Source organism: Drosophila simulans, chromosome 2R, assembly GCF_016746395.2.
Source record: "Drosophila simulans strain w501 chromosome 2R, Prin_Dsim_3.1, whole genome shotgun sequence".
Lineage (NCBI taxonomy): Eukaryota > Metazoa > Arthropoda > Insecta > Diptera > Drosophilidae > Drosophila > Drosophila simulans.
The window spans coordinates 21,881,938-21,900,761 of record NC_052521.2 but is presented as its reverse complement, the minus strand read 5'-3'; the positions used below and the strand labels follow the sequence as shown (position 1 = coordinate 21,900,761).

General features: G+C 49.5%; 9 protein-coding genes and 1 long non-coding RNA gene across 13 annotated transcripts; 6 read left to right on the top strand and 4 right to left on the bottom strand.

The window, feature by feature from the left end:
* Positions 1-96: 96 nt before the first annotated feature.
* Positions 97-1,199, bottom strand: LOC6736137. The gene is made up of 4 exons (XM_002083001.4): positions 798-1,199; positions 579-734; positions 358-522; positions 97-299 (listed from the first exon to the last, which is right to left on the bottom strand). The coding sequence occupies exons 1-4, from the start codon at positions 843-845 to the stop codon at positions 150-152; spliced, it is 519 nt and encodes a 172-aa protein (XP_002083037.1). The 5' UTR covers positions 846-1,199; the 3' UTR covers positions 97-149.
* A 118-nt stretch (positions 1,200-1,317) lies between these two features.
* Positions 1,318-2,996, top strand: LOC6736136 (origin recognition complex subunit 4). The gene is made up of 2 exons (XM_016181190.3): positions 1,318-1,632; positions 1,693-2,996. The coding sequence occupies exons 1-2, from the start codon at positions 1,441-1,443 to the stop codon at positions 2,878-2,880; spliced, it is 1,380 nt and encodes a 459-aa protein (XP_016029525.1). The 5' UTR covers positions 1,318-1,440; the 3' UTR covers positions 2,881-2,996.
* A 104-nt stretch (positions 2,997-3,100) lies between these two features.
* On the top strand, positions 3,101-4,005 carry LOC6736135. Its single transcript, XM_002082999.4, has 2 exons — positions 3,101-3,458; positions 3,517-4,005. The coding sequence occupies exons 1-2, from the start codon at positions 3,273-3,275 to the stop codon at positions 3,940-3,942; spliced, it is 612 nt and encodes a 203-aa protein (XP_002083035.1). The 5' UTR covers positions 3,101-3,272; the 3' UTR covers positions 3,943-4,005.
* On the bottom strand, positions 3,919-5,158 carry LOC27206894. Of its 2 annotated transcripts, none has more exons than XR_006541657.1 (3): positions 4,693-5,158; positions 4,001-4,635; positions 3,919-3,936 (listed from the first exon to the last, which is right to left on the bottom strand). It is a non-coding gene; the product is annotated as an uncharacterized LOC27206894 (long non-coding RNA). The 2 variants fall into 2 exon arrangements; XR_006541656.1 differs by lacking the exon at positions 3,919-3,936 and having other exon boundaries at positions 4,002-4,130; positions 4,568-4,635.
* Positions 5,159-5,254: 96 nt separating this feature from the next.
* On the top strand, positions 5,255-10,644 carry LOC6736134 (rhythmically expressed gene 5 protein). The gene is made up of 3 exons (XM_002082998.4): positions 5,255-5,880; positions 9,480-9,669; positions 9,798-10,644. The coding sequence occupies exons 1-3, from the start codon at positions 5,767-5,769 to the stop codon at positions 10,358-10,360; spliced, it is 867 nt and encodes a 288-aa protein (XP_002083034.1). The 5' UTR covers positions 5,255-5,766; the 3' UTR covers positions 10,361-10,644.
* A 573-nt stretch (positions 10,645-11,217) lies between these two features.
* On the top strand, positions 11,218-13,370 carry LOC6736133 (NF-kappa-B essential modulator). Of its 3 annotated transcripts, none has more exons than XM_016181192.2 (7): positions 11,218-11,377; positions 11,537-11,900; positions 11,959-12,061; positions 12,120-12,424; positions 12,527-12,676; positions 12,744-13,112; positions 13,165-13,370. In XM_016181192.2, exons 2-7 carry the CDS (start codon positions 11,589-11,591, stop codon positions 13,291-13,293), a joined length of 1,368 nt encoding a protein of 455 aa, XP_016029524.1. In that variant the 5' UTR covers positions 11,218-11,377; positions 11,537-11,588; the 3' UTR covers positions 13,294-13,370. The 3 variants fall into 3 exon arrangements, with proteins under 3 accessions (XP_016029524.1, XP_002083033.2, XP_016029523.1); XM_002082997.4 differs by having other exon boundaries at positions 11,219-11,377; positions 12,744-13,106; XM_016181191.2 differs by having other exon boundaries at positions 11,221-11,377; positions 11,490-11,900.
* LOC6736132 lies at positions 13,278-15,254 on the bottom strand. The gene is made up of 5 exons (XM_002082996.4): positions 14,429-15,254; positions 14,205-14,368; positions 14,042-14,151; positions 13,524-13,983; positions 13,278-13,472 (listed from the first exon to the last, which is right to left on the bottom strand). The coding sequence occupies exons 1-5, from the start codon at positions 15,133-15,135 to the stop codon at positions 13,384-13,386; spliced, it is 1,530 nt and encodes a 509-aa protein (XP_002083032.1). The 5' UTR covers positions 15,136-15,254; the 3' UTR covers positions 13,278-13,383.
* Positions 15,255-15,271: 17 nt separating this feature from the next.
* Positions 15,272-17,069, top strand: LOC6736131 (tyrosine--tRNA ligase, mitochondrial). Its single transcript, XM_002082995.4, has 5 exons — positions 15,272-15,499; positions 15,567-15,899; positions 15,953-16,527; positions 16,586-16,774; positions 16,833-17,069. Exons 1-5 carry the CDS (start codon positions 15,363-15,365, stop codon positions 16,991-16,993), a joined length of 1,395 nt encoding a protein of 464 aa, XP_002083031.2. The 5' UTR covers positions 15,272-15,362; the 3' UTR covers positions 16,994-17,069.
* LOC6736130 (uncharacterized RNA-binding protein C365.04c) lies at positions 17,007-17,930 on the bottom strand. Its single transcript, XM_002082994.3, has one exon. It carries the CDS (start codon positions 17,833-17,835, stop codon positions 17,083-17,085), a length of 753 nt encoding a protein of 250 aa, XP_002083030.1. The 5' UTR covers positions 17,836-17,930; the 3' UTR covers positions 17,007-17,082.
* Positions 17,931-18,307: 377 nt separating this feature from the next.
* Positions 18,308-18,822, top strand: LOC27207546 (larval cuticle protein 9). The gene is made up of 2 exons (XM_016183233.3): positions 18,308-18,441; positions 18,498-18,822. The coding sequence occupies exons 1-2, from the start codon at positions 18,430-18,432 to the stop codon at positions 18,762-18,764; spliced, it is 279 nt and encodes a 92-aa protein (XP_016029522.1). The 5' UTR covers positions 18,308-18,429; the 3' UTR covers positions 18,765-18,822.
* Positions 18,823-18,824: the final 2 nt, after the last annotated feature.

The window sequence follows — 18,824 nt, the reverse complement described above, 5'->3', positions numbered from 1 at the left end:
ATGTGACAAATACATCACATCAGACCCACTTAGACTTACTATGTTGATATTGGTCCTGCTGACCGCCATCCAATACTAAAACGGCATAACACCTTACCAATATTTCAGCTTATGGGTTGAAGAGCTTGTATATCATTGGATATGACTGTTTAGCTCTTGGTGAAGTATAGGATGACATCGGTGCGCGGAATGCCCGCGACCATCCATGTGCTGTTCATCATGTATCTGCCATCGGGGATGATCGACTGGACCAGCTTGTTCAGGTGCTGCACGGGAAGCTTGTCGAGCACGATGTCGTGCTGTGGGTGGGGGACAAAGGCGGAGATTAGACGGCAGGACATGGCAACGCTCACTCACGTCGTAGGGGCAGGTGTGATTTATGTTCGAGTAGGGGGCGAAGGTCTGGTAGACCCAGTTGGCGACCACGTGCTTGCGGTCCCGCAGGAACTTGCAGGAGTCCACCTTGAAATCAAAGTTGTACAGGAGTCGCCTGTTCTCGCGCATCCTCAGCTGGAACCTGGTCTGGAAAATGGTCGGGTGTTGTGAGTTGTGAGACCGACAGAGTTCTATCCTCTTACCTCGCAGTTGTCGACGGGCAGGTGGAACACCTTGGTTTTTAGCGAAAGGTACTTGTAGGTGCGATTCACGGACTTCAAGTAGCAGTACTCAAAGTCCATGAACATCCTGTCGCGCACGAGGCAGACTACATTATTGAATTCGAAGTGTCCTCGGATCTTTGGATATCAATTGTTCTATAGTGCAGTGCCTTCAATTAGCCATACGCATTCGATTCTTACTGCCATCGGAGCCATCGAAATCAACAGAAAAATCCACAATGCGCGCATTCTGAATGAGGTCTGGATCACAATAACTACAACATCGAGTACCAAAAGCTGAAATACTCCAAAAGTTATTAATTGTGATTGCTCGGTCCATTGCTGTTCTGAAATTGCCAGCCGATATTAAATAATCGCTGAGAATCCATTGAGTGTTTAATAACTTATATTAATGGACATTTAAAACACACAGCATTCGAATAAACCTATTCCAGCAAATTGACCCTCAAAATGCCAGCGATTATGCGATTAATTAAGAAATTTGTTGATATTTGATTATTATTTATAGAGTTACAACATATTCCACCATTGTGGTCCATTTTGTATGATCTAAAAAGTTAATATTTCAAAATGTGCTAAAATGTGCCCACGGAAGTTAGATTGTGTTGGTTTGTGGCACGGATATATTCTCGGCAATGTTTTCGGGCGGCTTAAGTCCACACTGAGTAGTATCAGTGTTCCAAACCACCGTACTTTAAATGAACCGATATCGGTTTTGTTCCATCCCTAATGCATTGTTTACGTTTTTTGGCGCGATTTATTTACTAGCGGAAATCCAAACTGTCTGTGCGTCCTTATTAGTTGAATAAACCAAGGAGCGAAAATGCCGGAGGCGGATAGAGAGCTGGTCAACATCAGGCGCTTCCTGAAGGAGCGCCTCCAGCGAGACTACACCACCCTTAGGGGCTACGCAGAGGAGCGGTCCAATGTGCGCCTATTGCTGCAACGCACGGCTGAAATGGGGGAATCCAACTCCTTGCTGCTCATTGGGCCGCGGGGATCCGGAAAGACAACGGTATGAGTCCAGGACTTACCGGAAAGCCAATACAGTAATCTATACTCTCAACTTCCTTAGCTCATCAACTCCGTGCTGGCGGACTTGCTGCCCAATAAATCGTTCGGGGAAAACACTTTGATCGTCCACCTGGACGGTAATCTGCACACGGACGACCGAGTGGCCCTGAAGTCCATCACTGTGCAGATGCAGCTGGAGAACGCTGCGGACGGCAAAGTGTTCGGCTCGTTCGCCGAGAACCTCGCCTTCCTGCTCCAGTGTCTTAAGTCGGGCGGTAAGAATTCCAAGAGCGTGGTCTTTATCCTCGAGGAGTTCGATCTCTTCTGTGCCCACCACAACCAGACTCTGCTCTACAACCTCTTCGACGTCTCCCAGTCAGCCCAGGCGCCCATCTGCGTGCTTGGCGTTACCTGTCGGCTTGACGTGATCGAGCTGCTGGAGAAGCGGGTCAAGTCGCGCTTCTCGCACCGACAGGTCTTTCTCTTTCCCAGCTCGCAGCGCTTCGAGGAGTATGTTGACCTGTGCAAGGATCTACTGTCCCTTCCGACCGGCAATTCACTGTTGCTGGCGGCGGAGAGAATCTATAACCTACAAAACATCCAGTCGGGGGCACTTTACTTCTCCCGAAACCATTTTGACCCCGGGGAGTACGGCTTCTCGCCCAGAATACGCGACGCCTGGAACAAGCAGATATGCAAAGTCCTGGCCACTCAGCAGGCAAAAAGCACACTCCAATCGCTTCATGACTTCGACATCAGCGAGGCCTATCTCAAGAACTTCCTATTCCGCCTGGTGGCACATCTCCGACCGCAATCTCCCCACATTACAGCCGAAAAAATGGCTGCGGTGGGATCACAGTTTGAGGGCGACGACAAGATAGAGCTGCTTTGCGGGCTCTCAGTCCTGGAACTGTGCCTTATCATCGCCATCAAGCACCATTCGGAGATTTACGATCGCGACCCCTTTAACTTCGAGATCATCTACGCGCGCTTTTCCAAGTTTGCCAAAGTGTCCACCACAATGCAGGCCGTGGAGCGGTCCATTGTCCTGAAGGCCTTCGAGCATTTACGCATCGCAGAGCTGATCATGCCGCTCTCCGGTGGAGCTGGCGGGGGCGTAGGCAAGGTGCAGAAAGAGTTTGAGATGCATAAGCTGGCGCTGACATACGGCCAGATTCAGCACTGTGTGCAGCGATACCAGGCCCTTCCCACAGAGGTTGCCCAGTGGGCGCAAAGCTCTCTGATCTAGCAGTAGATCAAAAATCCTTGTTATATTTATTAAGTATTTCGAAAAAAACCGTACAGAATCATTTAGTTGGTATTGTTTAGGAAATTAAATAAACTACTTTTAATCTTCAAAACGTATATAAGAGAGAAGACTTAAGCATATATGTATGTAAGTGGTATGTGCTATCAAATTTGGTTCTTATACAAATGTAACGTAAAAATGTATGCACTTTATTTATGGCCAGGTATTTAGGTCAGGTTAGTTCAGTTTTATCTGCTTTGCACTTTCCGATCGATAATGCTAATTCCTGGAGTCGCCCGCATTTCTGTTCCACGCAAGATGCGGGTGGATCTCGCTATATAAAGACCACCAATTGTGGAGCAGGAGTCAGGTGAAGCTTCAGTCGCATCAGCATGAGAATTATTACAGTCCTGTCCGTTTCGCTCTTGGTGGCTCTTGTGGCCATCAGCCAGGCAGACGACAGTAGTCCAGGATTCTTCCTAAAGATCACCAAGAACGTACCGCGGCTGGGCAAGCGAGGCGAGAACTTTGCCATAAAGAACCTAAAGACCATTCCTCGCATAGGACGCAGTGAGCACGTGAGTCATACCCAAGGGCTTTCCTAAAGGGTATTTATAAACCATAAACGATTTCCAGAGCTCTGTGACTCCTCTGCTGGCCTGGCTATGGGATCTGGACACGAGTCCAAGCAAGCGCCGCTTGCCCGCAGGGGAATCAGCAGCAAAGGAGCAGGAACTTAACGTGGTGCAGCCCGTCAACTCGAATACGCTCCTTGAGCTACTCGACAACAACGCTATACCCAGCGAGCAGGTGAAGTTCGTCCACTGGAAGGACTTCGATCGTGCCCTCCAGGCAGATGCGGATCTGTACAGCAAGGTTATCCAGCTGGGACGCCGTCCGGACCAGCACCTCAAGCAGACCCTCAGCTTCGGCAGCTTCGTTCCCATCTTCGGCGACGACCAGAATCCGGACTTCATGATGTACAAAAACAACGAGGATCAGGAACTTTACGGCGGGGGAAATCGCTACGGTAGCCAATTCCTCAAGTACAACATCCTGTGAGAGGTGAAGTATTCGATTTGAATAGGGACAAAGGAATATGACATTATAAATAACTTACCAGCACTGCTAGCTAGTGTATTCAAATATATCCGGAACCTTGAAAATGTTCCAAGCAAGAATTGGAATATCTTCTCATTTGGATAATCCCAGAAAACAAATGCCTCTTTTGGTAATTCCAAAAAACACCTCTGAAAACGATAGCAAACATAATAAATTTCGGCCATATGGAAATGATTCATCCTCTATAAGGTAAGTCTTCGTTAGAATGCTTTCCCATTAGTACGTATATACGAAAGTGTCAACCAAATCCGCGTTCTGGAACTGTCAAGAGAAAGTCGAGATCCGGATTGCGGTTGCCTGTAGCAGAGCCTTTCTTTATCGCATTCCCGGAAGGAATCGAATGGGATCAGCGCATTAACGGTGCTTCTTTGACCAGGTCCACTCCACTGCAATCCGCATCTCAATCTGGCGAGTCAACAACCCAGCGGTCTTCTTTTGGCGGCGATGTGCGAATGTGGGGTGGCTGACTCAACGGAGCGAGCTCGGGCTTATCAAATTTATGGTTCCCGAGATGTTAGGAAATTCCAGCGATCGCATTCTTCTGCTCCCTTTTACCGACTTTTACCTTTTGATTGAATTAAGCGAGCTGCCCGCGAATTGAATTCCCAAACAGGATGATGGCGCCGTCGCATTCTGGAATTTGATGTGTTTATTTTGTTTAATTAGCGTGCTGCTGTTAAGTATGCTGACCAGAATTCGCCACAATCCAGTAATCCCGCGGCTCATCAACAACTTCAATTACAAGCCCGGCTTGATCGGACTCAGACGCGATGACGACGCAAACTTGACTTTGAAATTTTTGCAATGCCTCACTGATGCTCGGCTCGGTGCGGGTTGTTATTGTTTTTGGTCTTTTTGATTGTTTACTTTGGTTTTTAATTTCTATTTTCAGTGCAAGCGAGAACAAGTTTGCTAGTGGCTCCAGGGGCTTAGGCAGCCAAATGTAAGGGGGGACTGCGAGTCGTCCTTAAGTCTTTGGCTCAAGAGCGACTGAAACATTTTGCTGCATGAGAATCCATAGTCTATGAAACTAGACTACCTAACACACAATATTTAAACATTCCCACCCATTGAGGTTCCAAATCCTCGATGGCATCGACGCGCGCCTCTGTTTTTTTCGGGGGGCTCCCGATCTCCCACCCGCTGCCGCTCTCCCTCTCGCTTTCGCTCCCTGCCACTTTCGCTCTGCCGTGCGATTGCGCTCTCTGCGCTCTCCCGCCGCCAAAGCCGATCTCAGAGCTTAAATACGTGTGGAGCGCCAGCGCCGTCCGAAGACGACTCACAGACATCGCCGCGACCGGTTGTTCGACATAGTACTGCAAGACTATAGTGCTCGCTCCGTTTCCGTTTCGCTTGGAATTCGCCGTTTTCGTGATCGACTGGTGGGCGCCCCTCTCCCTAGACCGACTGACTCCCCCATCTTGCCGAGAAACCGATGTGTGAAACAAGCTTTTGCGTTTCAAGCTGAGACACACGTACACCCGAAAACAGCGATAATACGAATTGGCCACGCTCGTTGTTTGGTTAATTCAATTAAGTGCGTCGGACAGAAGAAAGCCACTTGGCTAGCCCCCGAAACCAAGTGATAATCCATCAAGCCGCCACAAAAGCGCTTTTATTGGGCCCTAAAAAAAAGAAAGTCGCCGCACAAAGGTTACACAACCGAAGCGTGCAATTGACCCACGGATCACGGATCACGGAGCACGAATCCCCTGAACTCTCCGTGCAGTGCGGAGTACGCAACATAAAAGCAGCAACGCCACCATGACGACTGCGGCGAAAGTAATCTTGGCCTGCTGCCTGCTGGGCGCCTTCCACATGCAGATCAGCTCGTCATCGGCCATTCCCATCTGGGAGTTCCTGACCCGAAACGAGAAGGTAAGCGAAATGCACATTGCGCATACGCCGCGTGCGCCAGGTGCAGGTTGCGCATACGCCTCGTTTACTCCACTTACACACGGCAATTGTCCTTGGCATTGCGCATCTGTCGAGTAGAGTCTGTTGAGTCTATTGAGTTCGATTCAATCTGTCGAATCTAGCGCAGCGCTGAATACTTGATCAGCAGAGCATGATCGTTAATAATAGCGATATTGATATGGATATGGGTATGGGTATGGGTATGGGTATGGATATGGATGTAGACATGGTGTTGTGATAACTTCAATGAGTTCGCATATTAACGGCGCTTTGCGCGCTTCTGTTTTTGGGTTTCTCTCCGCACTTTTCAGTCCGTCGAAGACAAAAAACTAAAGGAATGAATATGAATGTCAGCATGAATATGAATGGTTGACAAGACGCCGTTCATTGTCAGTGAGCGGTATTCGCTGCTCATTTGCATAACTGTACCGCGATTGGCATCGTAACCAACATGGCACAACAAACACTCGAGCCGAAAGCTGAAGAAGAACGGTCCTTGGCATAAATAGACGCCTGCGGAGTGCGGCTTGACATTGGGCCTTATCAGCGCCGAGTCTGGCGAGGATTATGCGGTGTGGTACAGTGGGGCCTGGTCTGTTGGGAATACCGGTCCAGCGGTACAGCGGTCCGGCTGGAAAGCCACTTGACTTCGAGAGCGTTCGAGGGAAGTCCACTGGCTGGCGTTGCCAAAACATCAGCCATCTGGTTTCACAACTGATGAAGCGAAAAGGTTATGCCGCCTGGGATCTAGCCGCGATTAGCCAGCAGCCAATCCCCCAAACAAGCGAGTGCGGTGGAGCGTAGAGCAAACATTAATTTTCATTTATGAGGAACAACAGTTTCAATTTACATTCGCAAGTGCTGCAAATTGCCAGCGAGCTGAGGAAAAACTTAATAATGGCTAAAAGCTTTTCACTTTTCTGCACAAATGTTTGTGCAACAAAGCGTGACAACGCTGTGGCAATTTTCTCCGCCGTTTTTGTTTATTTGCTGTTTTTTGGTTAATGAACTCCGCCGAAGTGGCTTCAGTCCGCTCATTAATTAGCCGCCGGACTTTAATTTATATGTAGCGATTTGCCAGTCATTAGATCTCTGTGCCCTGCTGCCAGCGCATCAATCCCCGACCGAATCTCTGCCTTTCTGACCGCTAAGCACGCGAACTGCGCCTTAAATCCGCGGATCGAGACAATAAAGCCCGCAGACAATGTGACCCAATCCGATCCCGGGCCAGAAGTGATTGAAAGCCGCATCCGGCATCCCACACGAGTCTCTCGAAATGGGAAAATAATTTCTAAAAGGCAATTAGCTGCCGAAACGCAGTTTGTGGGGCTATGGCTGTACGGGCTATATCTTTTTGCACTTCATGTAAATTTCTAACCAGACTCGCCTCGGAACGATCGCTTTGGGTGTATTTATAGAAGATGCTTCAGCTTCCTGTTTCGAGACGACTCTTCCCTGCTCCCGGGTGATCGCAGCTATTTGAGCGCTTTCGATTTTCGATTGCAAAAATAAACAACAGCTTAACAATTTGTTGTTGCCCTTATGTTTTTATGGGTGCAAACGCGTTTGGCCGGTTTGCGGTCTGGGCCCCAATAAATAAGTTATGTTCGCATTACCGTTTTGTTTTTACGTAAAATATGCTGGGATACCCAAACATGTCTGTAGTAATGGAACCCTTTTCCCATCCGATACCCGATCGAACCGGAGTCATTACCGCGTCTTTTAGCTTTTTATTTTGTCTGTTATGAAATGTTTCATTTTCGTGGCTGTCTTTGCGTTGGTCTCTTTGGTTGGCCATTTCGATGTTTCATAATGTAACCTGCGCATATCAACAGGTTATTGACCGCCAATCCGCTGGGGATGGCATGTGGTATAGACCAGGGGCCCGGGAAGCGTCTGCAGACCCACGAGACCGCTTTTGGCCATCTCTGGGTCTCGCTTCTCGGGGGTTGTGCGTCGACTGAGTATCTCGCATAGGCACAAGGAAGTTTGAGATATAGATACAGATGGCTCGGGCCAAGATCAGTGTGTCTATAGGCTAGACTTGCGCACAAAGCAGGCGATGTCAGCTCAGCTCAGCTCACTTCGCTGGAAGGCTAATGAGTTACAACCTGTCCGCGACGATCTCGAATCAACATATTTTTATAAAAACGAGCGTATATTATATAAGCGAATTAAGTACGTGACTTTGACAACTCCCGCAAAGGCTTTTTGGAATATTTGCGCGCTAAGCCATAAATAAGTTTCTGTTTTGCTGAATTTGCAATTTTGACTGGCTTAATTATTTAATTGTGCCAGGGCCTGGACCATAAAATCCCGACAGAGTGGCTTCCACTGGCGGAGGGGTGGGCACAAAGGAACCGATTTGTTCAATTAATCGCTGCCCCACTCAAGTACACATCTGAGCAAATGCACACCCAGGGGGGTGCTGAGGTGGTGCGATGGTATCCACTGCATTTCGCAGTTCGCACACGTTTGTGTGGCCCCACTGAGTGGGTAACGGTAATTGGTAATGTGAGCCAACCCGCCAACTCCCCAACTTTGGCCCCTCCGAGTCCGCCGATCCGATATATCCAATGCATTATGCAAACGGCGTAAAATTGTAAAACCCAAAGCAGAGCCAATGCAAATGAAGCTCTTGCTGGATTTTGAAGCAGATCAAGGGTATATACATATATACATATATATATATCTAGAAGGAGGCTACAGACCCGATACTGGATCCCCTAGAGAAGTAACCCAGTTCCCCGCATATTTCTTTGTTCTGCTGTTTGCTCGTCGACTCTTCGATTGTTTGGCTGTCTGCCGGGAGAGGTGCTAAATCGTGACCGATGCCGGATTCGGAACTCTTGGGGAGCTTCTGCTCTGTATTACCACTAAATTAGCATCGGAGCTGAAGCGATCCACTTGACGTCACCGGCGACCAGAGAAATCCCACAAATCGCAGATGCAGATGTGTCACCGCAGTAGAACATTCGGCGCTAATTAAAAGTCCATTCGACGCTTCGCTGGCCACGGAGAATAGACAATGAGCTGCTGCTTTGGCCGCTGAACCGTAAACCCATACCCATACCCAGCCCATCCGAACTGGGGCACATGAACCAGATGGCAGCCATCCGATCGCGCCCTGGGAGGCAGTTGCTCAACTCGCGAGCCGCGCTGTCGAAATGCATTTCGTTTGTGCAACGAAAGTGCAATCATCTCCCGGCTGACACACACGCACCTTGCGAAATCCCCCATTGAGAGGCACCAGGCAGCTCCACCTCTGCCCTGCGTTACCCACGAGACCTGGTCGAAGTATGATTGCCTCGAACTTTCTTTTCTGCACGTCGTAAATCTGCTAAAATGAAATCTAAGAAACTAAGAATCTTTAAGTCTGCAAGTTTTTTAGGAAACCAATATCACCCACATACTTATGTTCTCCGATTTCCGCTCGTGCCAAATCAATACCATATTCGGCTGCTGAACAGAGAAGCGATGATTTGCTTTCTAATTTATATAACTTGATTCTTAAACACAAATTGCCCTTAAAATAATCCCCCATTTTTGTCACCCTGCAGATGTCCCACCTCTACTCAACATTCGCCCAATTGGTTAGCGTGCACTGCAAGTCAACAGCCGCCGTCGGAGGCCTCCCAGTGAACCAGTGCAAGCACAACCTGCTCGGTTACGGGTCCGCCAAGCTGCAGACGCTCTCCGACGCCCAGCTGGAGGCACTAGATCCGTATCAGCGCGATGCCAACGAGCTGAGTAAGTGTCTCTATCTGCGTGGGAGACTGATCGATTTCCGCGTCAGAACTTCCGCAGTGCGCAGTCGCGACGTGCTCGACGTGAGCTCTCAATCTCGATGTCGATCTGACCGCTCTTTTCTTCCGCAGTCTGGTCATCGATTATGCGGGACCATCCGAGCGGAGCCAGCCTAGTGACCACGAGGCAGCCGCTCCAACAGCCCCTGCCCACTCCGCCCGCGTCCTCTCTGATCATCCTAACGCGCCAGCAACTACCGCACGGAGCATCCCATGCCCATGCCATCCAGAGCTCCGGCTCCGCCACCAATCCAATCTTCGAGAGCGGCGAGCAGAAGCACAAGTACGCCATGGACATGGACATGGCCTACGGCTACGGGCCCCAGTCCAGCAGTGAGCTCCCAGTGGCCGCCGCCCTGACTTCAGAACCGCCCAAGAGATTCCTCACCGGACCTCTGGTGATCCGCGTGCGACCCGATGGCTCACCGGTAGAGGAGGACAAGAGGATGCCACTGCCGCGGGACGAAGACCTGCCCTACTTCCGCCTTGGTTTGGCCGCCGCTCAGCCCAACAGGCATCGCAAGATCGCCACAATCAGCGCCTTGAAGCAGCAGCACTTCGCCTCCATCCTGCAGAGCGACCTCCAGCCACCCCACCAGACGCAGAGGCGCCTGTTCCGCCAGCAGCAGGCGTAAGATCGCGTCCAGAGGATCCGCAGACCTAGACCTAAGTCCTTGTGTGAATGTGATAGAGCAGATCAGGAGGTCATCCTGCATCGTAGAGTGCGAGAGTGAACTAGTGAGCCTTCTAGTTGTAGCCGTTTGAGGAGTTTTCTTGAATGCACTTGAGCTTTAATGGAATTTCGTATCGTATTCGTTTAAGTTTTTTTAATTTTATTTATTCGCGTGCATTAGCCGTAAGATCACATAGAGATTCTTGAGTAATAAACCGCATGATGATTATCATTGTTACGAACGTATTAATTCTAAAATGTGTGGATTGGGATGGAAATGAGGATGGGGATGCGGTCTCTGCACATAGCCAGGAACCGGTTGGTTATGGTAATACGAAAGTCGCATCTCGGCCAGCCACCAGTTCCTTGTCGCGAGCTCCACTCACACCTATATTTATCACGCGAAAGGCTTATTAACCCACATCTACAGAGTTGGCCCGAACAATGGAGGTACTGAATCCGGTTTGGCGGGTTCAGAACGCACTGCCAGGCCACCAAATGCGCCGGCCATTAGAATTTGCGAGTTTTGGCAATTACATTTCGGTGTAATTTCGCTGGCAACTGGTTTGTCAGGCTCAGGCCTTTAGGACGCGCCCATTAATCTCGGCTGAGCAACAAAGGAAGGTAAATTGGGATGCACGTCACTGGGCTTGAATAAATGATGCCGGGACTTTCCACCGCCCTTGCAGTGCAAGCGCCTTCATATGCACGAGTTTTGGGCGTGTAATCTGATTTATTGATATTAGCTGCTTTTAAATTAGGATAGACGAGTGCGCCGATTGTCGATAACAGTTCCGATTATGACACAGTGACAATCAATGAAACAAAAAAAGGTACATCTGAAATGGCTGCGGTCACACTGGTCAAAGCTGTTTGGTAAAATAGTAAAAAGTAAATATTATTCCGAAAAAAATTGTGTTTCCTAACAGCTTGTCAGCAAAGCAAAACGAGATAAGGAAGGAACGCAGTAGTCTATAAGGTATATATGGAACAAGCACGACAATTGTTGATTCCATTGTGACGCGGCGATGTAATTCCCACGCGAAATGAATCATTGCCCTAAAACTCATTTATTGTACATTTATCCTTAGCGTTGCCGATATCAAACTAATCGATTTGGCTAATCTTTGTCGTCTAGTTTTTGAAAGAGGGGATTTCCCTGATCTGTGAACGCAACCGTGAAATCTCTGATGATTAAAACCAACCATTGCTACCGCGACAACGGAGATATGTCGGAGGAAGAGTCATTCGTCATCTTGGGTAGCTCGCCGTGCTCTTCGCTCATGCCGGACAGTTCCTTGGGGTCCAACGCATGTGGTGACACGCAGGAGGCGAAGGAAACCGATGCCTCTACAAGCACTCAGCCACCAACAGTGAACTGTATTCCAGTCAGCATGACTGCATCGCAGCAGCAGCACAAATCGCTGGACTCCGGATCTTCCCAGCACCAGTCCCTGGCGACCAGCTTCATTATGGGAGAAGTTCAATCCGATGTCCTGAAGGTGAGCGCCTGGTAACCTCTTGCTGGCTTCTAACAACAGTCTCTTAATCCATCCACAGAACAGTGTTTATTCGCAGTTTCCCAGCCTCTGCTCGTTACAGGGCTCCGCTGAGGAAGTAGTTAAGCTGCAGAACCTGATGACCGAGTACCTTGCGCTAAAGAGTGAGTATTTTTTGCCACTAAAGTAATATACAGCAATAATACGGCATTATCCGGCTAGGCACACTTGACAAGGTCAACCAAACCATGCTGAACTACCACAAGCTGACTCAGAAATGGCGCCAGGAAGCCGCCGACCGAGAACGCCAGTACAAGGAGCAGGTTAAAGAGTGTCAAGCGCAAATCGCGACCCTTCGCGAGGAAAACCAAAAGCTGAAGAATGACCTAGAGACGAAAATCGAGCAGATTGAGGTGGTTCAGACTATCAGGCTAAAAGAGCAGGATGAGCTTCGTCAGAGCGTATCTGGAAAGCAGGCCCTGATCGACAACATGCGCGTGGAGATTGACAAACTGCAACAACTAAATGTATGTCTACCAGTTGCACTTTGCTCCAAGCACTAAACTGTGCAGTATCTCTCTAAAATAATCTCTCCGGGGCTCACCGCTCTTTGTCTTCTGTTATTTCAGCATTCGTTTGAGTTCGTACCAGAGGATGCAACCAATTCGAAACTTGACCCGAACATGGCTTTGGACTATGTGCAAAGGGACGAGCACGACCGACAGGTGCAGAACCTAAAGGGCCAGCTCTCTAAACTCGTGGCTGAAAGCCTGAAAATGGTTTGTGATTTTATTCTGCTGTGCGATGCTGAAACTAAGCTTTAACTTCTATAATTATGACTTGCAGAAAGGAACCTATATTGAGGAGATCGATTGCTTAAAGGTTAACTTGGTGAGCGCTCAGGAGCTGATGAACAAAATGCAGCTGGATATTAGCGAGCTGCAGGCAAGGGACATCCAGAAGCAGGAGGTGATCGAACATCTACAGACCCAAAACGATATCTACCGCAAGGACTTCGAAATGGAGCGGGCAGATCGTGAGAAGAATGCCGGCGAGAAAGATCAGTATCTTATGGATTTGCGATCATTGCAGCGGAGGAACCAGGAGCTTATCGAAGCTCTGGCTGAGTCGCACAAGGCAAGCAAGGCGTCCTCGACCGCTTCTTCGCTGAGTTCAAGCAGAAGCAATTTGCGAGAGGAGCAGAGACCAGTAAGAGTATGCTGATTCCAAAGTCCATAAATGTCAATACTAATTTTTGTATTGGCAGATTCTCGACCCAACAGGCGCCTCATCCCGGACTTCGGACACCACCTTGCGATGTCCGATCTGTTCAAAGTCCTTTAACGCCTTAAGCGTGCTCCAGAGTCACGTTAACGATTGTTTGGATAAAAACTAAGCACAATTTCTTACCATATATTAACATATATAAGCCATATTATATAAAAACACTACAGTTCCGTTAACAATGAAAAATGCGCGGGTCTCCTCAGAGTTTGCTGCGAATGGGGGGCATTTCCAAAGACCAGACGCGGTGTACATCTGGACTGGCTACCAGGTTGCTAAGCACATTTAAGTCTGCAAAGAATTAAGATTAGCTAGAACTCATCGATTCGACTTTCTGCTCACCGTTGGTGCGTGCAAACTGCTGCAACGTGTTGCGGATATCACAAATAGGAATGGCTGTGTTTATGTTTGGGTAGACGACGTCGTCTAATTTAATGTTGGATACACAAACGCCTAGGATGCATCCATTCTGGTCGAACATCGGTCCTCCACTTTGGCCCGCCTGCACGCTGCCATCGGACATAATGGCCCCGGTGTCACACTTGATGATCCTCCCTTGAAAAATCGAAGGGTTGAAGTCGTGCCTGAAGCTGAAGTTAACGTAGTAGGGAAACCCGGCATTGTACACCATTTGCCCGAGGGTGGCTGGACTCCTGGCCAGTCGCACGCAGCATCGTTCCGGCACATCCTGCGGAGCTGTAAGTAGAGCCAAGTCGAAGGGCTTATCGCTGTCCGGGTTGCACCAAATCACCTCAGACTGGAACTCGCGATCGGCAGCACGGCAATTAACAGTCTCAATGTTCTACGTGAAAGACATTAATTTAGTGCGCCAAGGTTAAGGACATCCCATGCTTGCATACCTGTCCCACCACATGTGCACAAGTGAGGATAAAGCGCTTGTTGTGGACTCGTATGAAGGTCCCGGTACCTTGCTGACCCGCCGACTCGATGACCACAATGGTGCGCTCCCCTAGAACGGTGTGTAATTACTATAACAACAACGTGGAATTAGTCTTAATTTACAGGCAAAGCTCGACGGCTCTCGACTTAGCTGGAACTCTGTAGTAGACATGCCCAGTTGTTCCATAAAGTTGCGCAAAAGGTAGCCAAAGTTCGCGGCCAGTGTGAGGTTGACGTTTTCGTGATGGCGTTGGAATGAGGTGCATATCACAATGCCAACGAGCCGCCTGATAAACGGAATATTATATTTTGGTATATTACGGTTCGGTTTCGTATTTATCACCTACAGCTTGTTGTTGAACACTGCAGAGCCTTCACAGCCCAGGGGCAAAGCGTTTGAAATGGCAAACAAGCAGCCACTGCGTCCCATAACATTAGACACTTTTCCAATGCTGATGGTCTTATAAAAGTTCTCCAGGCCAAAGGGCGAGCACATGACCAGCACGTCGTCCAAAGTGTGCATGGGCTGCAGGTGTCGCAAGTAGTTAGCGATGTGCGCGAGGAAGCGTTTGAAGGACTCCTCCTTTTCGGGCTTTCGCAGGCCCAGCACCACGAAACTGGAGCGCAGCACCTCACCCGCATCGCCGGAGTCAGCAGTGAGTAATATGTGGTGCAGGTTGCGGCATACTTCGTCCGCACAGAACACGTACAGCGGATAGGCAGTGAAGCGGGAGAGGATGTGTGGTTTGCGCGACCCAGGTGCAGTGTTTGGCCTCGGCCGTCGTTGCTGCGGATCGAAGGTGGCCACAAAATGTAGTGAGCGGATCTGCGCATCCTCTTTCTGCTCCTCATTTTGAACATCTAGCAGTTGACCCCGCTGCAGTCTGGCAACAATTGCCTTGTTCTGCGCTCCTTTGTCCCCATCTACGGCCAAATGTGGTTGCAGAATGCTTCCCGAACTGATGATGACTTCGTTGTTAATAATGATCGCGGACTGCTTCGCGGCCGGTGGACTGGTGACCTCCAGCAGGGCGTGGCGTATCTTCAGCAGCATTATCTCTAGATTTGATTATGAAAAGGCCCTTGTCATGGAAAACTGCGTTGGCTCCAAATGGAACCTTTGTGTTTGGATTCCGATGTTGCCATTCGCAGCGACAACCAGCTGTTTGCAAACCAAAACAAGTCAGATTTTGTCATTCACCGCGCGCCGATCAGCTGATGGCTCCAACCTCAAAAACAGTCCCTTAAGGAATTTTAGAACTTTCCAAGGAGCTTTGCATAATGTTGCCTCTGCGCCGGAGTTTGCTGAAACCGCTCCAGGATGTACTCCGACATAGCCATCGCCAGCTGGCGCAGAAGAACCTTCTGGAGCTCACAGATCGAGGCTTTTTTCAGGGCATATTTCCTGATACAGCGGCGTAAGTACTGGACCATCTGCAAAGAGAGAAGATTGCGATTTTATCTATGAAAACTGCTGCTCCACAGTCCCAGGATGAAACAGCTTTTCACCAGCGGCCGACAGAGCATCTACGCAGGATTCGATCCCACCGCTGACAGCCTACACGTGGGAAACCTGCTGGTAATAATGGGCCTGATCCATTGCCAAAGAGCCGGCCACAGACCTATTGCCCTCGTAGGAGGAGCAACTGGACTCATCGGGGATCCCAGTGGACGCAAGACAGAGCGCAACCAACTGGGCGAGACGGTGATCGAGACCAATTTAAAGGCTATCGAGCAACAGCTTCGCCAGGTGTTCGAAAATCACGAGAACTGCCTTTGGGACTCTAAGAAACAGAAATTCCCACTGGCTCCCCTAATGTGAGTGTGTAGCCTACATTAGGCCGTGTTAATCTCTTTCTAATCTCCTGCAGAATCGTCAACAATGCCGACTGGTACGCGGACCTGCAGCTCATCGACTTTGTGGCCAACATGGGACGACACTTTCGCATGGGGTCAATGCTCTCCAGATCCTCGGTGCAGTCCCGCATGGAGTCGGAGGATGGAATGAGCTTCACCGAGTTCACCTACCAGATTTTCCAAGCCTACGACTGGCTGCACCTACTGCGCCGCCACAACTGCTGCTTTCAAATGGGAGGCTCTGATCAGACGGGCAATTTAATGACTGGCCACGAGCTCATTAGCCGCGTAGAGCGAAAGCGAGAGGTCTTCGGGCTCACCCTGCCACTGGTCACGACGGAGGAGGGCGATAAGTTCGGCAAGTCGGCAGGCAATGCAGTGTGGCTAGACTGTAACAAGACCTCGCCTTTCGCCCTCTACCAGTTTTTCCTGCGCATGCCAGACTCCGAGGTCGAAAAGCTCCTGAAGCTGTTCACCTTCATCCCGCTGCCCCAGGTGGAGCAGTTGATGCGGGAGCACACGAGGGAGCCCGAGAAGCGGAAGGCGCAGACTCTGCTGGCTGAGGACGTGACTCTGCTGGTTCATGGAGGTTGTACTCTATATCATTGTTCCCTTGTATCAGGACTTTAGAAGTTTTCAATTCACAGAAAGTGGGCTGAAGCAGGCGGAACGGGTGACCAATGCCTTGTACAAAGGCAACGTGGAGGGTTTAGCGCAACTCAACCTTCCCGAGATCCAGCAGACCTTTCAGGGAGCGACTATGGTGAACCTGTTGACCGAGCCCGGAATGTCCATCCTGGAGCTGGCCATGAAGGCGAAGTGCTTTCCCACGGAGAGTAAGTTATCTTCGACTTTGGAAATACGGGGCATAACCGATTTGTGATCACTCCTTAGCGGATGCTGTACGTATTATAAACGCAGGCGGATTTTACGTTAACCAAAAGCGGGTGCAGAATATCGCCGAAGTGCTAACTACGGGCGTGCACATCCTGCGCAACGGAATTTCTCTGCTGCGCGTGGGCAAACGCAACTTTTATATTGTGCGCTGGCAATAGTGAACAGTAACCCTTTTATCCGGTAATATTAACTTTTAATTGTTGTTAAATAATCATAGAATGGCTTACATTGTAAGAACTTATGCTATTTATGTGGGTCTGGGGGCGGGATTTTTGCGCCACCGCTTTCGCGCCAGCATTTCCTTGGCCTTCTCCTTTTTCAGGTCCTTGTCGTAGAACTTGCCGCTCTTCGTGAAGGTCTTCTGCTCGTTGCGCATCTCGGCCAGCTTTCGGTTCTTCTGCTTGATGATGTTCTTCTTGTTGGCCGACTTCTTCTTGCCCGCCTCGGAGATCTGCACCTTGATGTTGCGTCCCTGCAGCTCTGTGTTGTGCAGCTGGAAGGCATTCTGGAAACTGCTCAAGTCGGCCATTTCCACAAAGGCGAATCCCCCTCGCCGCTTCTTGGGAATGCGGATGGACTTGACCGCGCCTGCCGCAGAGAAGTGCAGCTCCAGGTCGTCCTTTGTAGTTTCGAAGTTGAGGTTCGTCACGTACAGGACGTGTCTGTTGGTTTTTGAGGCTCCTCGAAGCAGTGAACTCAGCTGGTCACTGGTTATCTGCCCATTTTCCGCAGATTCCTCTTCCTCAGCTGCGGAAGCAGCACTGCCCTCAGCGGCTGCCTCGTCGTCGGACCTGGCCTCATCCTCGCTGTTACTATCCTCTGGGTCACTGGGATTCCGTCCGTCCTCCTTGTCCACATACGTGCCCTCGAAGATCTCCCTCCGCTTCTGGTCATCGAAGTTTCCCAACAGATCCGCACTGTCGTCGTTGACCGTGCGCCGCACCCGCTTGGGATTGATGAAAGCCTCCACCTCATAATCGCTGCCAGAATCACTGGCCATCGTTATATTTCTGGTGGGGATTGCAGTGCACACCGATACGCAGACACTACCACGTGGGATTCCCTCTGAATGGCAATACTCTGTGCTGTCCCAGACATTTTCCAGCACTGGCTATTTGCGCGCCAAGAAATTCAAATCAGAGGCCATATTGCATTCGCAGCTTGATAGAAACCGGTTGCAACTGCGGGAGCAAAATCCGACAGCTAATGGAGTTATGCGAAAATAATGCTAATCGGCGATAGCATCGAAGGAATAGACCGGTTAGCTCTTATCAGCTAAAAATTGATCGTGCGGTGCCGACAATTGATGAACGCGGTTGTTTTGGGAATCTTCCGCACAGATCTTCATAGATAACCCCGCGAATATGATATGCCGAGTGGGGCGATAATTAATGCCTGAAGAATGACTGCATCAATGTCTTTTGTTTAATTAAGACAAACGACCGCTGGGAGCCAGTTATGAAGAAAATTTATGCAGTTGGTAATTCCGGCCGGTAAAATGTCAGGGGAGAGCTACATATAAAAGCGCAATTTTCGGCAACCAGCAGTCAAAATTGTTTCGTTATCTATTAGCACACACATCCCCTTTCCAACAATGAAGTTCGTGGTAAGTAGCATCGAAATTTCATTTTGGGGACCTCTGAACATCGATTTGTCTTTAAGATCGTTCTTGCCTGCCTTTTGGCCGTGGCCTTCGCCAACGAGGAGGCTGATGTTCTGAAGAGCGACTCCGAGGTTAACGTGCTGGACTTTAACTACGCCTATGAACTGTCCAACCATATTCGCGCCGTGCAAGCTGGAGCCCTGAAGGAGCACGACAACTGGGTGGTTTCCGGGGAGTACGAGTACGTGGCCCCCAACGGCAAGACCGTCAAGGTGGTCTACACCGCCGATGAGACCGGCTACCACCCAAAGGTCGTCGAGGCCTAATAAATAGGACCCACTCCCGAAGACCGAAATAAAAAATTAAATCCATTGCAGCAGCCTACA

What these genes read in the sequence shown, in the direction of transcription:
- LOC6736137 (XM_002083001.4), bottom strand. Translation starts at nt 845, where the DNA reads ATGCGCGCATTGTGGATTTTTCTGTTGATTTCGATGGCTCCGATGGCA. An exon ending in TTTCGATGGCTCCGATGGCA is followed by an intron (nt 735 to 797) that starts GTAAGAATCGAA and finishes TGATATCCAAAG; the next exon opens with ATCCGAGGACACTTCGAATT. An exon ending in TGCCCGTCGACAACTGCGAG is followed by an intron (nt 523 to 578) that starts GTAAGAGGATAG and finishes ACCATTTTCCAG; the next exon opens with ACCAGGTTCCAGCTGAGGAT.
- LOC6736136 (XM_016181190.3), top strand. Translation starts at nt 1,441, where the DNA reads ATGCCGGAGGCGGATAGAGAGCTGGTCAACATCAGGCGCTTCCTGAAG. An exon ending in GGGGATCCGGAAAGACAACG is followed by an intron (nt 1,633 to 1,692) that starts GTATGAGTCCAG and finishes CAACTTCCTTAG; the next exon opens with CTCATCAACTCCGTGCTGGC.
- LOC6736135 (XM_002082999.4), top strand. Translation starts at nt 3,273, where the DNA reads ATGAGAATTATTACAGTCCTGTCCGTTTCGCTCTTGGTGGCTCTTGTG. An exon ending in GCATAGGACGCAGTGAGCAC is followed by an intron (nt 3,459 to 3,516) that starts GTGAGTCATACC and finishes AACGATTTCCAG; the next exon opens with AGCTCTGTGACTCCTCTGCT.
- LOC6736134 (XM_002082998.4), top strand. Translation starts at nt 5,767, where the DNA reads ATGACGACTGCGGCGAAAGTAATCTTGGCCTGCTGCCTGCTGGGCGCC. An exon ending in TCCTGACCCGAAACGAGAAG is followed by an intron (nt 5,881 to 9,479) that starts GTAAGCGAAATG and finishes GTCACCCTGCAG; the next exon opens with ATGTCCCACCTCTACTCAAC. An exon ending in GCGCGATGCCAACGAGCTGA is followed by an intron (nt 9,670 to 9,797) that starts GTAAGTGTCTCT and finishes TTTCTTCCGCAG; the next exon opens with TCTGGTCATCGATTATGCGG.
- LOC6736133 (XM_016181192.2), top strand. Translation starts at nt 11,589, where the DNA reads ATGATTAAAACCAACCATTGCTACCGCGACAACGGAGATATGTCGGAG. An exon ending in CGAGTACCTTGCGCTAAAGA is followed by an intron (nt 12,062 to 12,119) that starts GTGAGTATTTTT and finishes TTATCCGGCTAG; the next exon opens with GCACACTTGACAAGGTCAAC. An exon ending in AGGAGCAGAGACCAGTAAGA is followed by an intron (nt 13,113 to 13,164) that starts GTATGCTGATTC and finishes TTGTATTGGCAG; the next exon opens with ATTCTCGACCCAACAGGCGC.
- LOC6736132 (XM_002082996.4), bottom strand. Translation starts at nt 15,135, where the DNA reads ATGCTGCTGAAGATACGCCACGCCCTGCTGGAGGTCACCAGTCCACCG. An exon ending in AGAGCCGTCGAGCTTTGCCT is followed by an intron (nt 14,152 to 14,204) that starts GTAAATTAAGAC and finishes ACACCGTTCTAG; the next exon opens with GGGAGCGCACCATTGTGGTC. An exon ending in GTGCACATGTGGTGGGACAG is followed by an intron (nt 13,984 to 14,041) that starts GTATGCAAGCAT and finishes TCTTTCACGTAG; the next exon opens with AACATTGAGACTGTTAATTG.
- LOC6736131 (XM_002082995.4), top strand. Translation starts at nt 15,363, where the DNA reads ATGTTGCCTCTGCGCCGGAGTTTGCTGAAACCGCTCCAGGATGTACTC. An exon ending in ATATTTCCTGATACAGCGGC is followed by an intron (nt 15,500 to 15,566) that starts GTAAGTACTGGA and finishes GCTGCTCCACAG; the next exon opens with TCCCAGGATGAAACAGCTTT. An exon ending in GAAGTGCTTTCCCACGGAGA is followed by an intron (nt 16,775 to 16,832) that starts GTAAGTTATCTT and finishes ATCACTCCTTAG; the next exon opens with CGGATGCTGTACGTATTATA.
- LOC6736130 (XM_002082994.3), bottom strand. Translation starts at nt 17,835, where the DNA reads ATGGCCAGTGATTCTGGCAGCGATTATGAGGTGGAGGCTTTCATCAAT.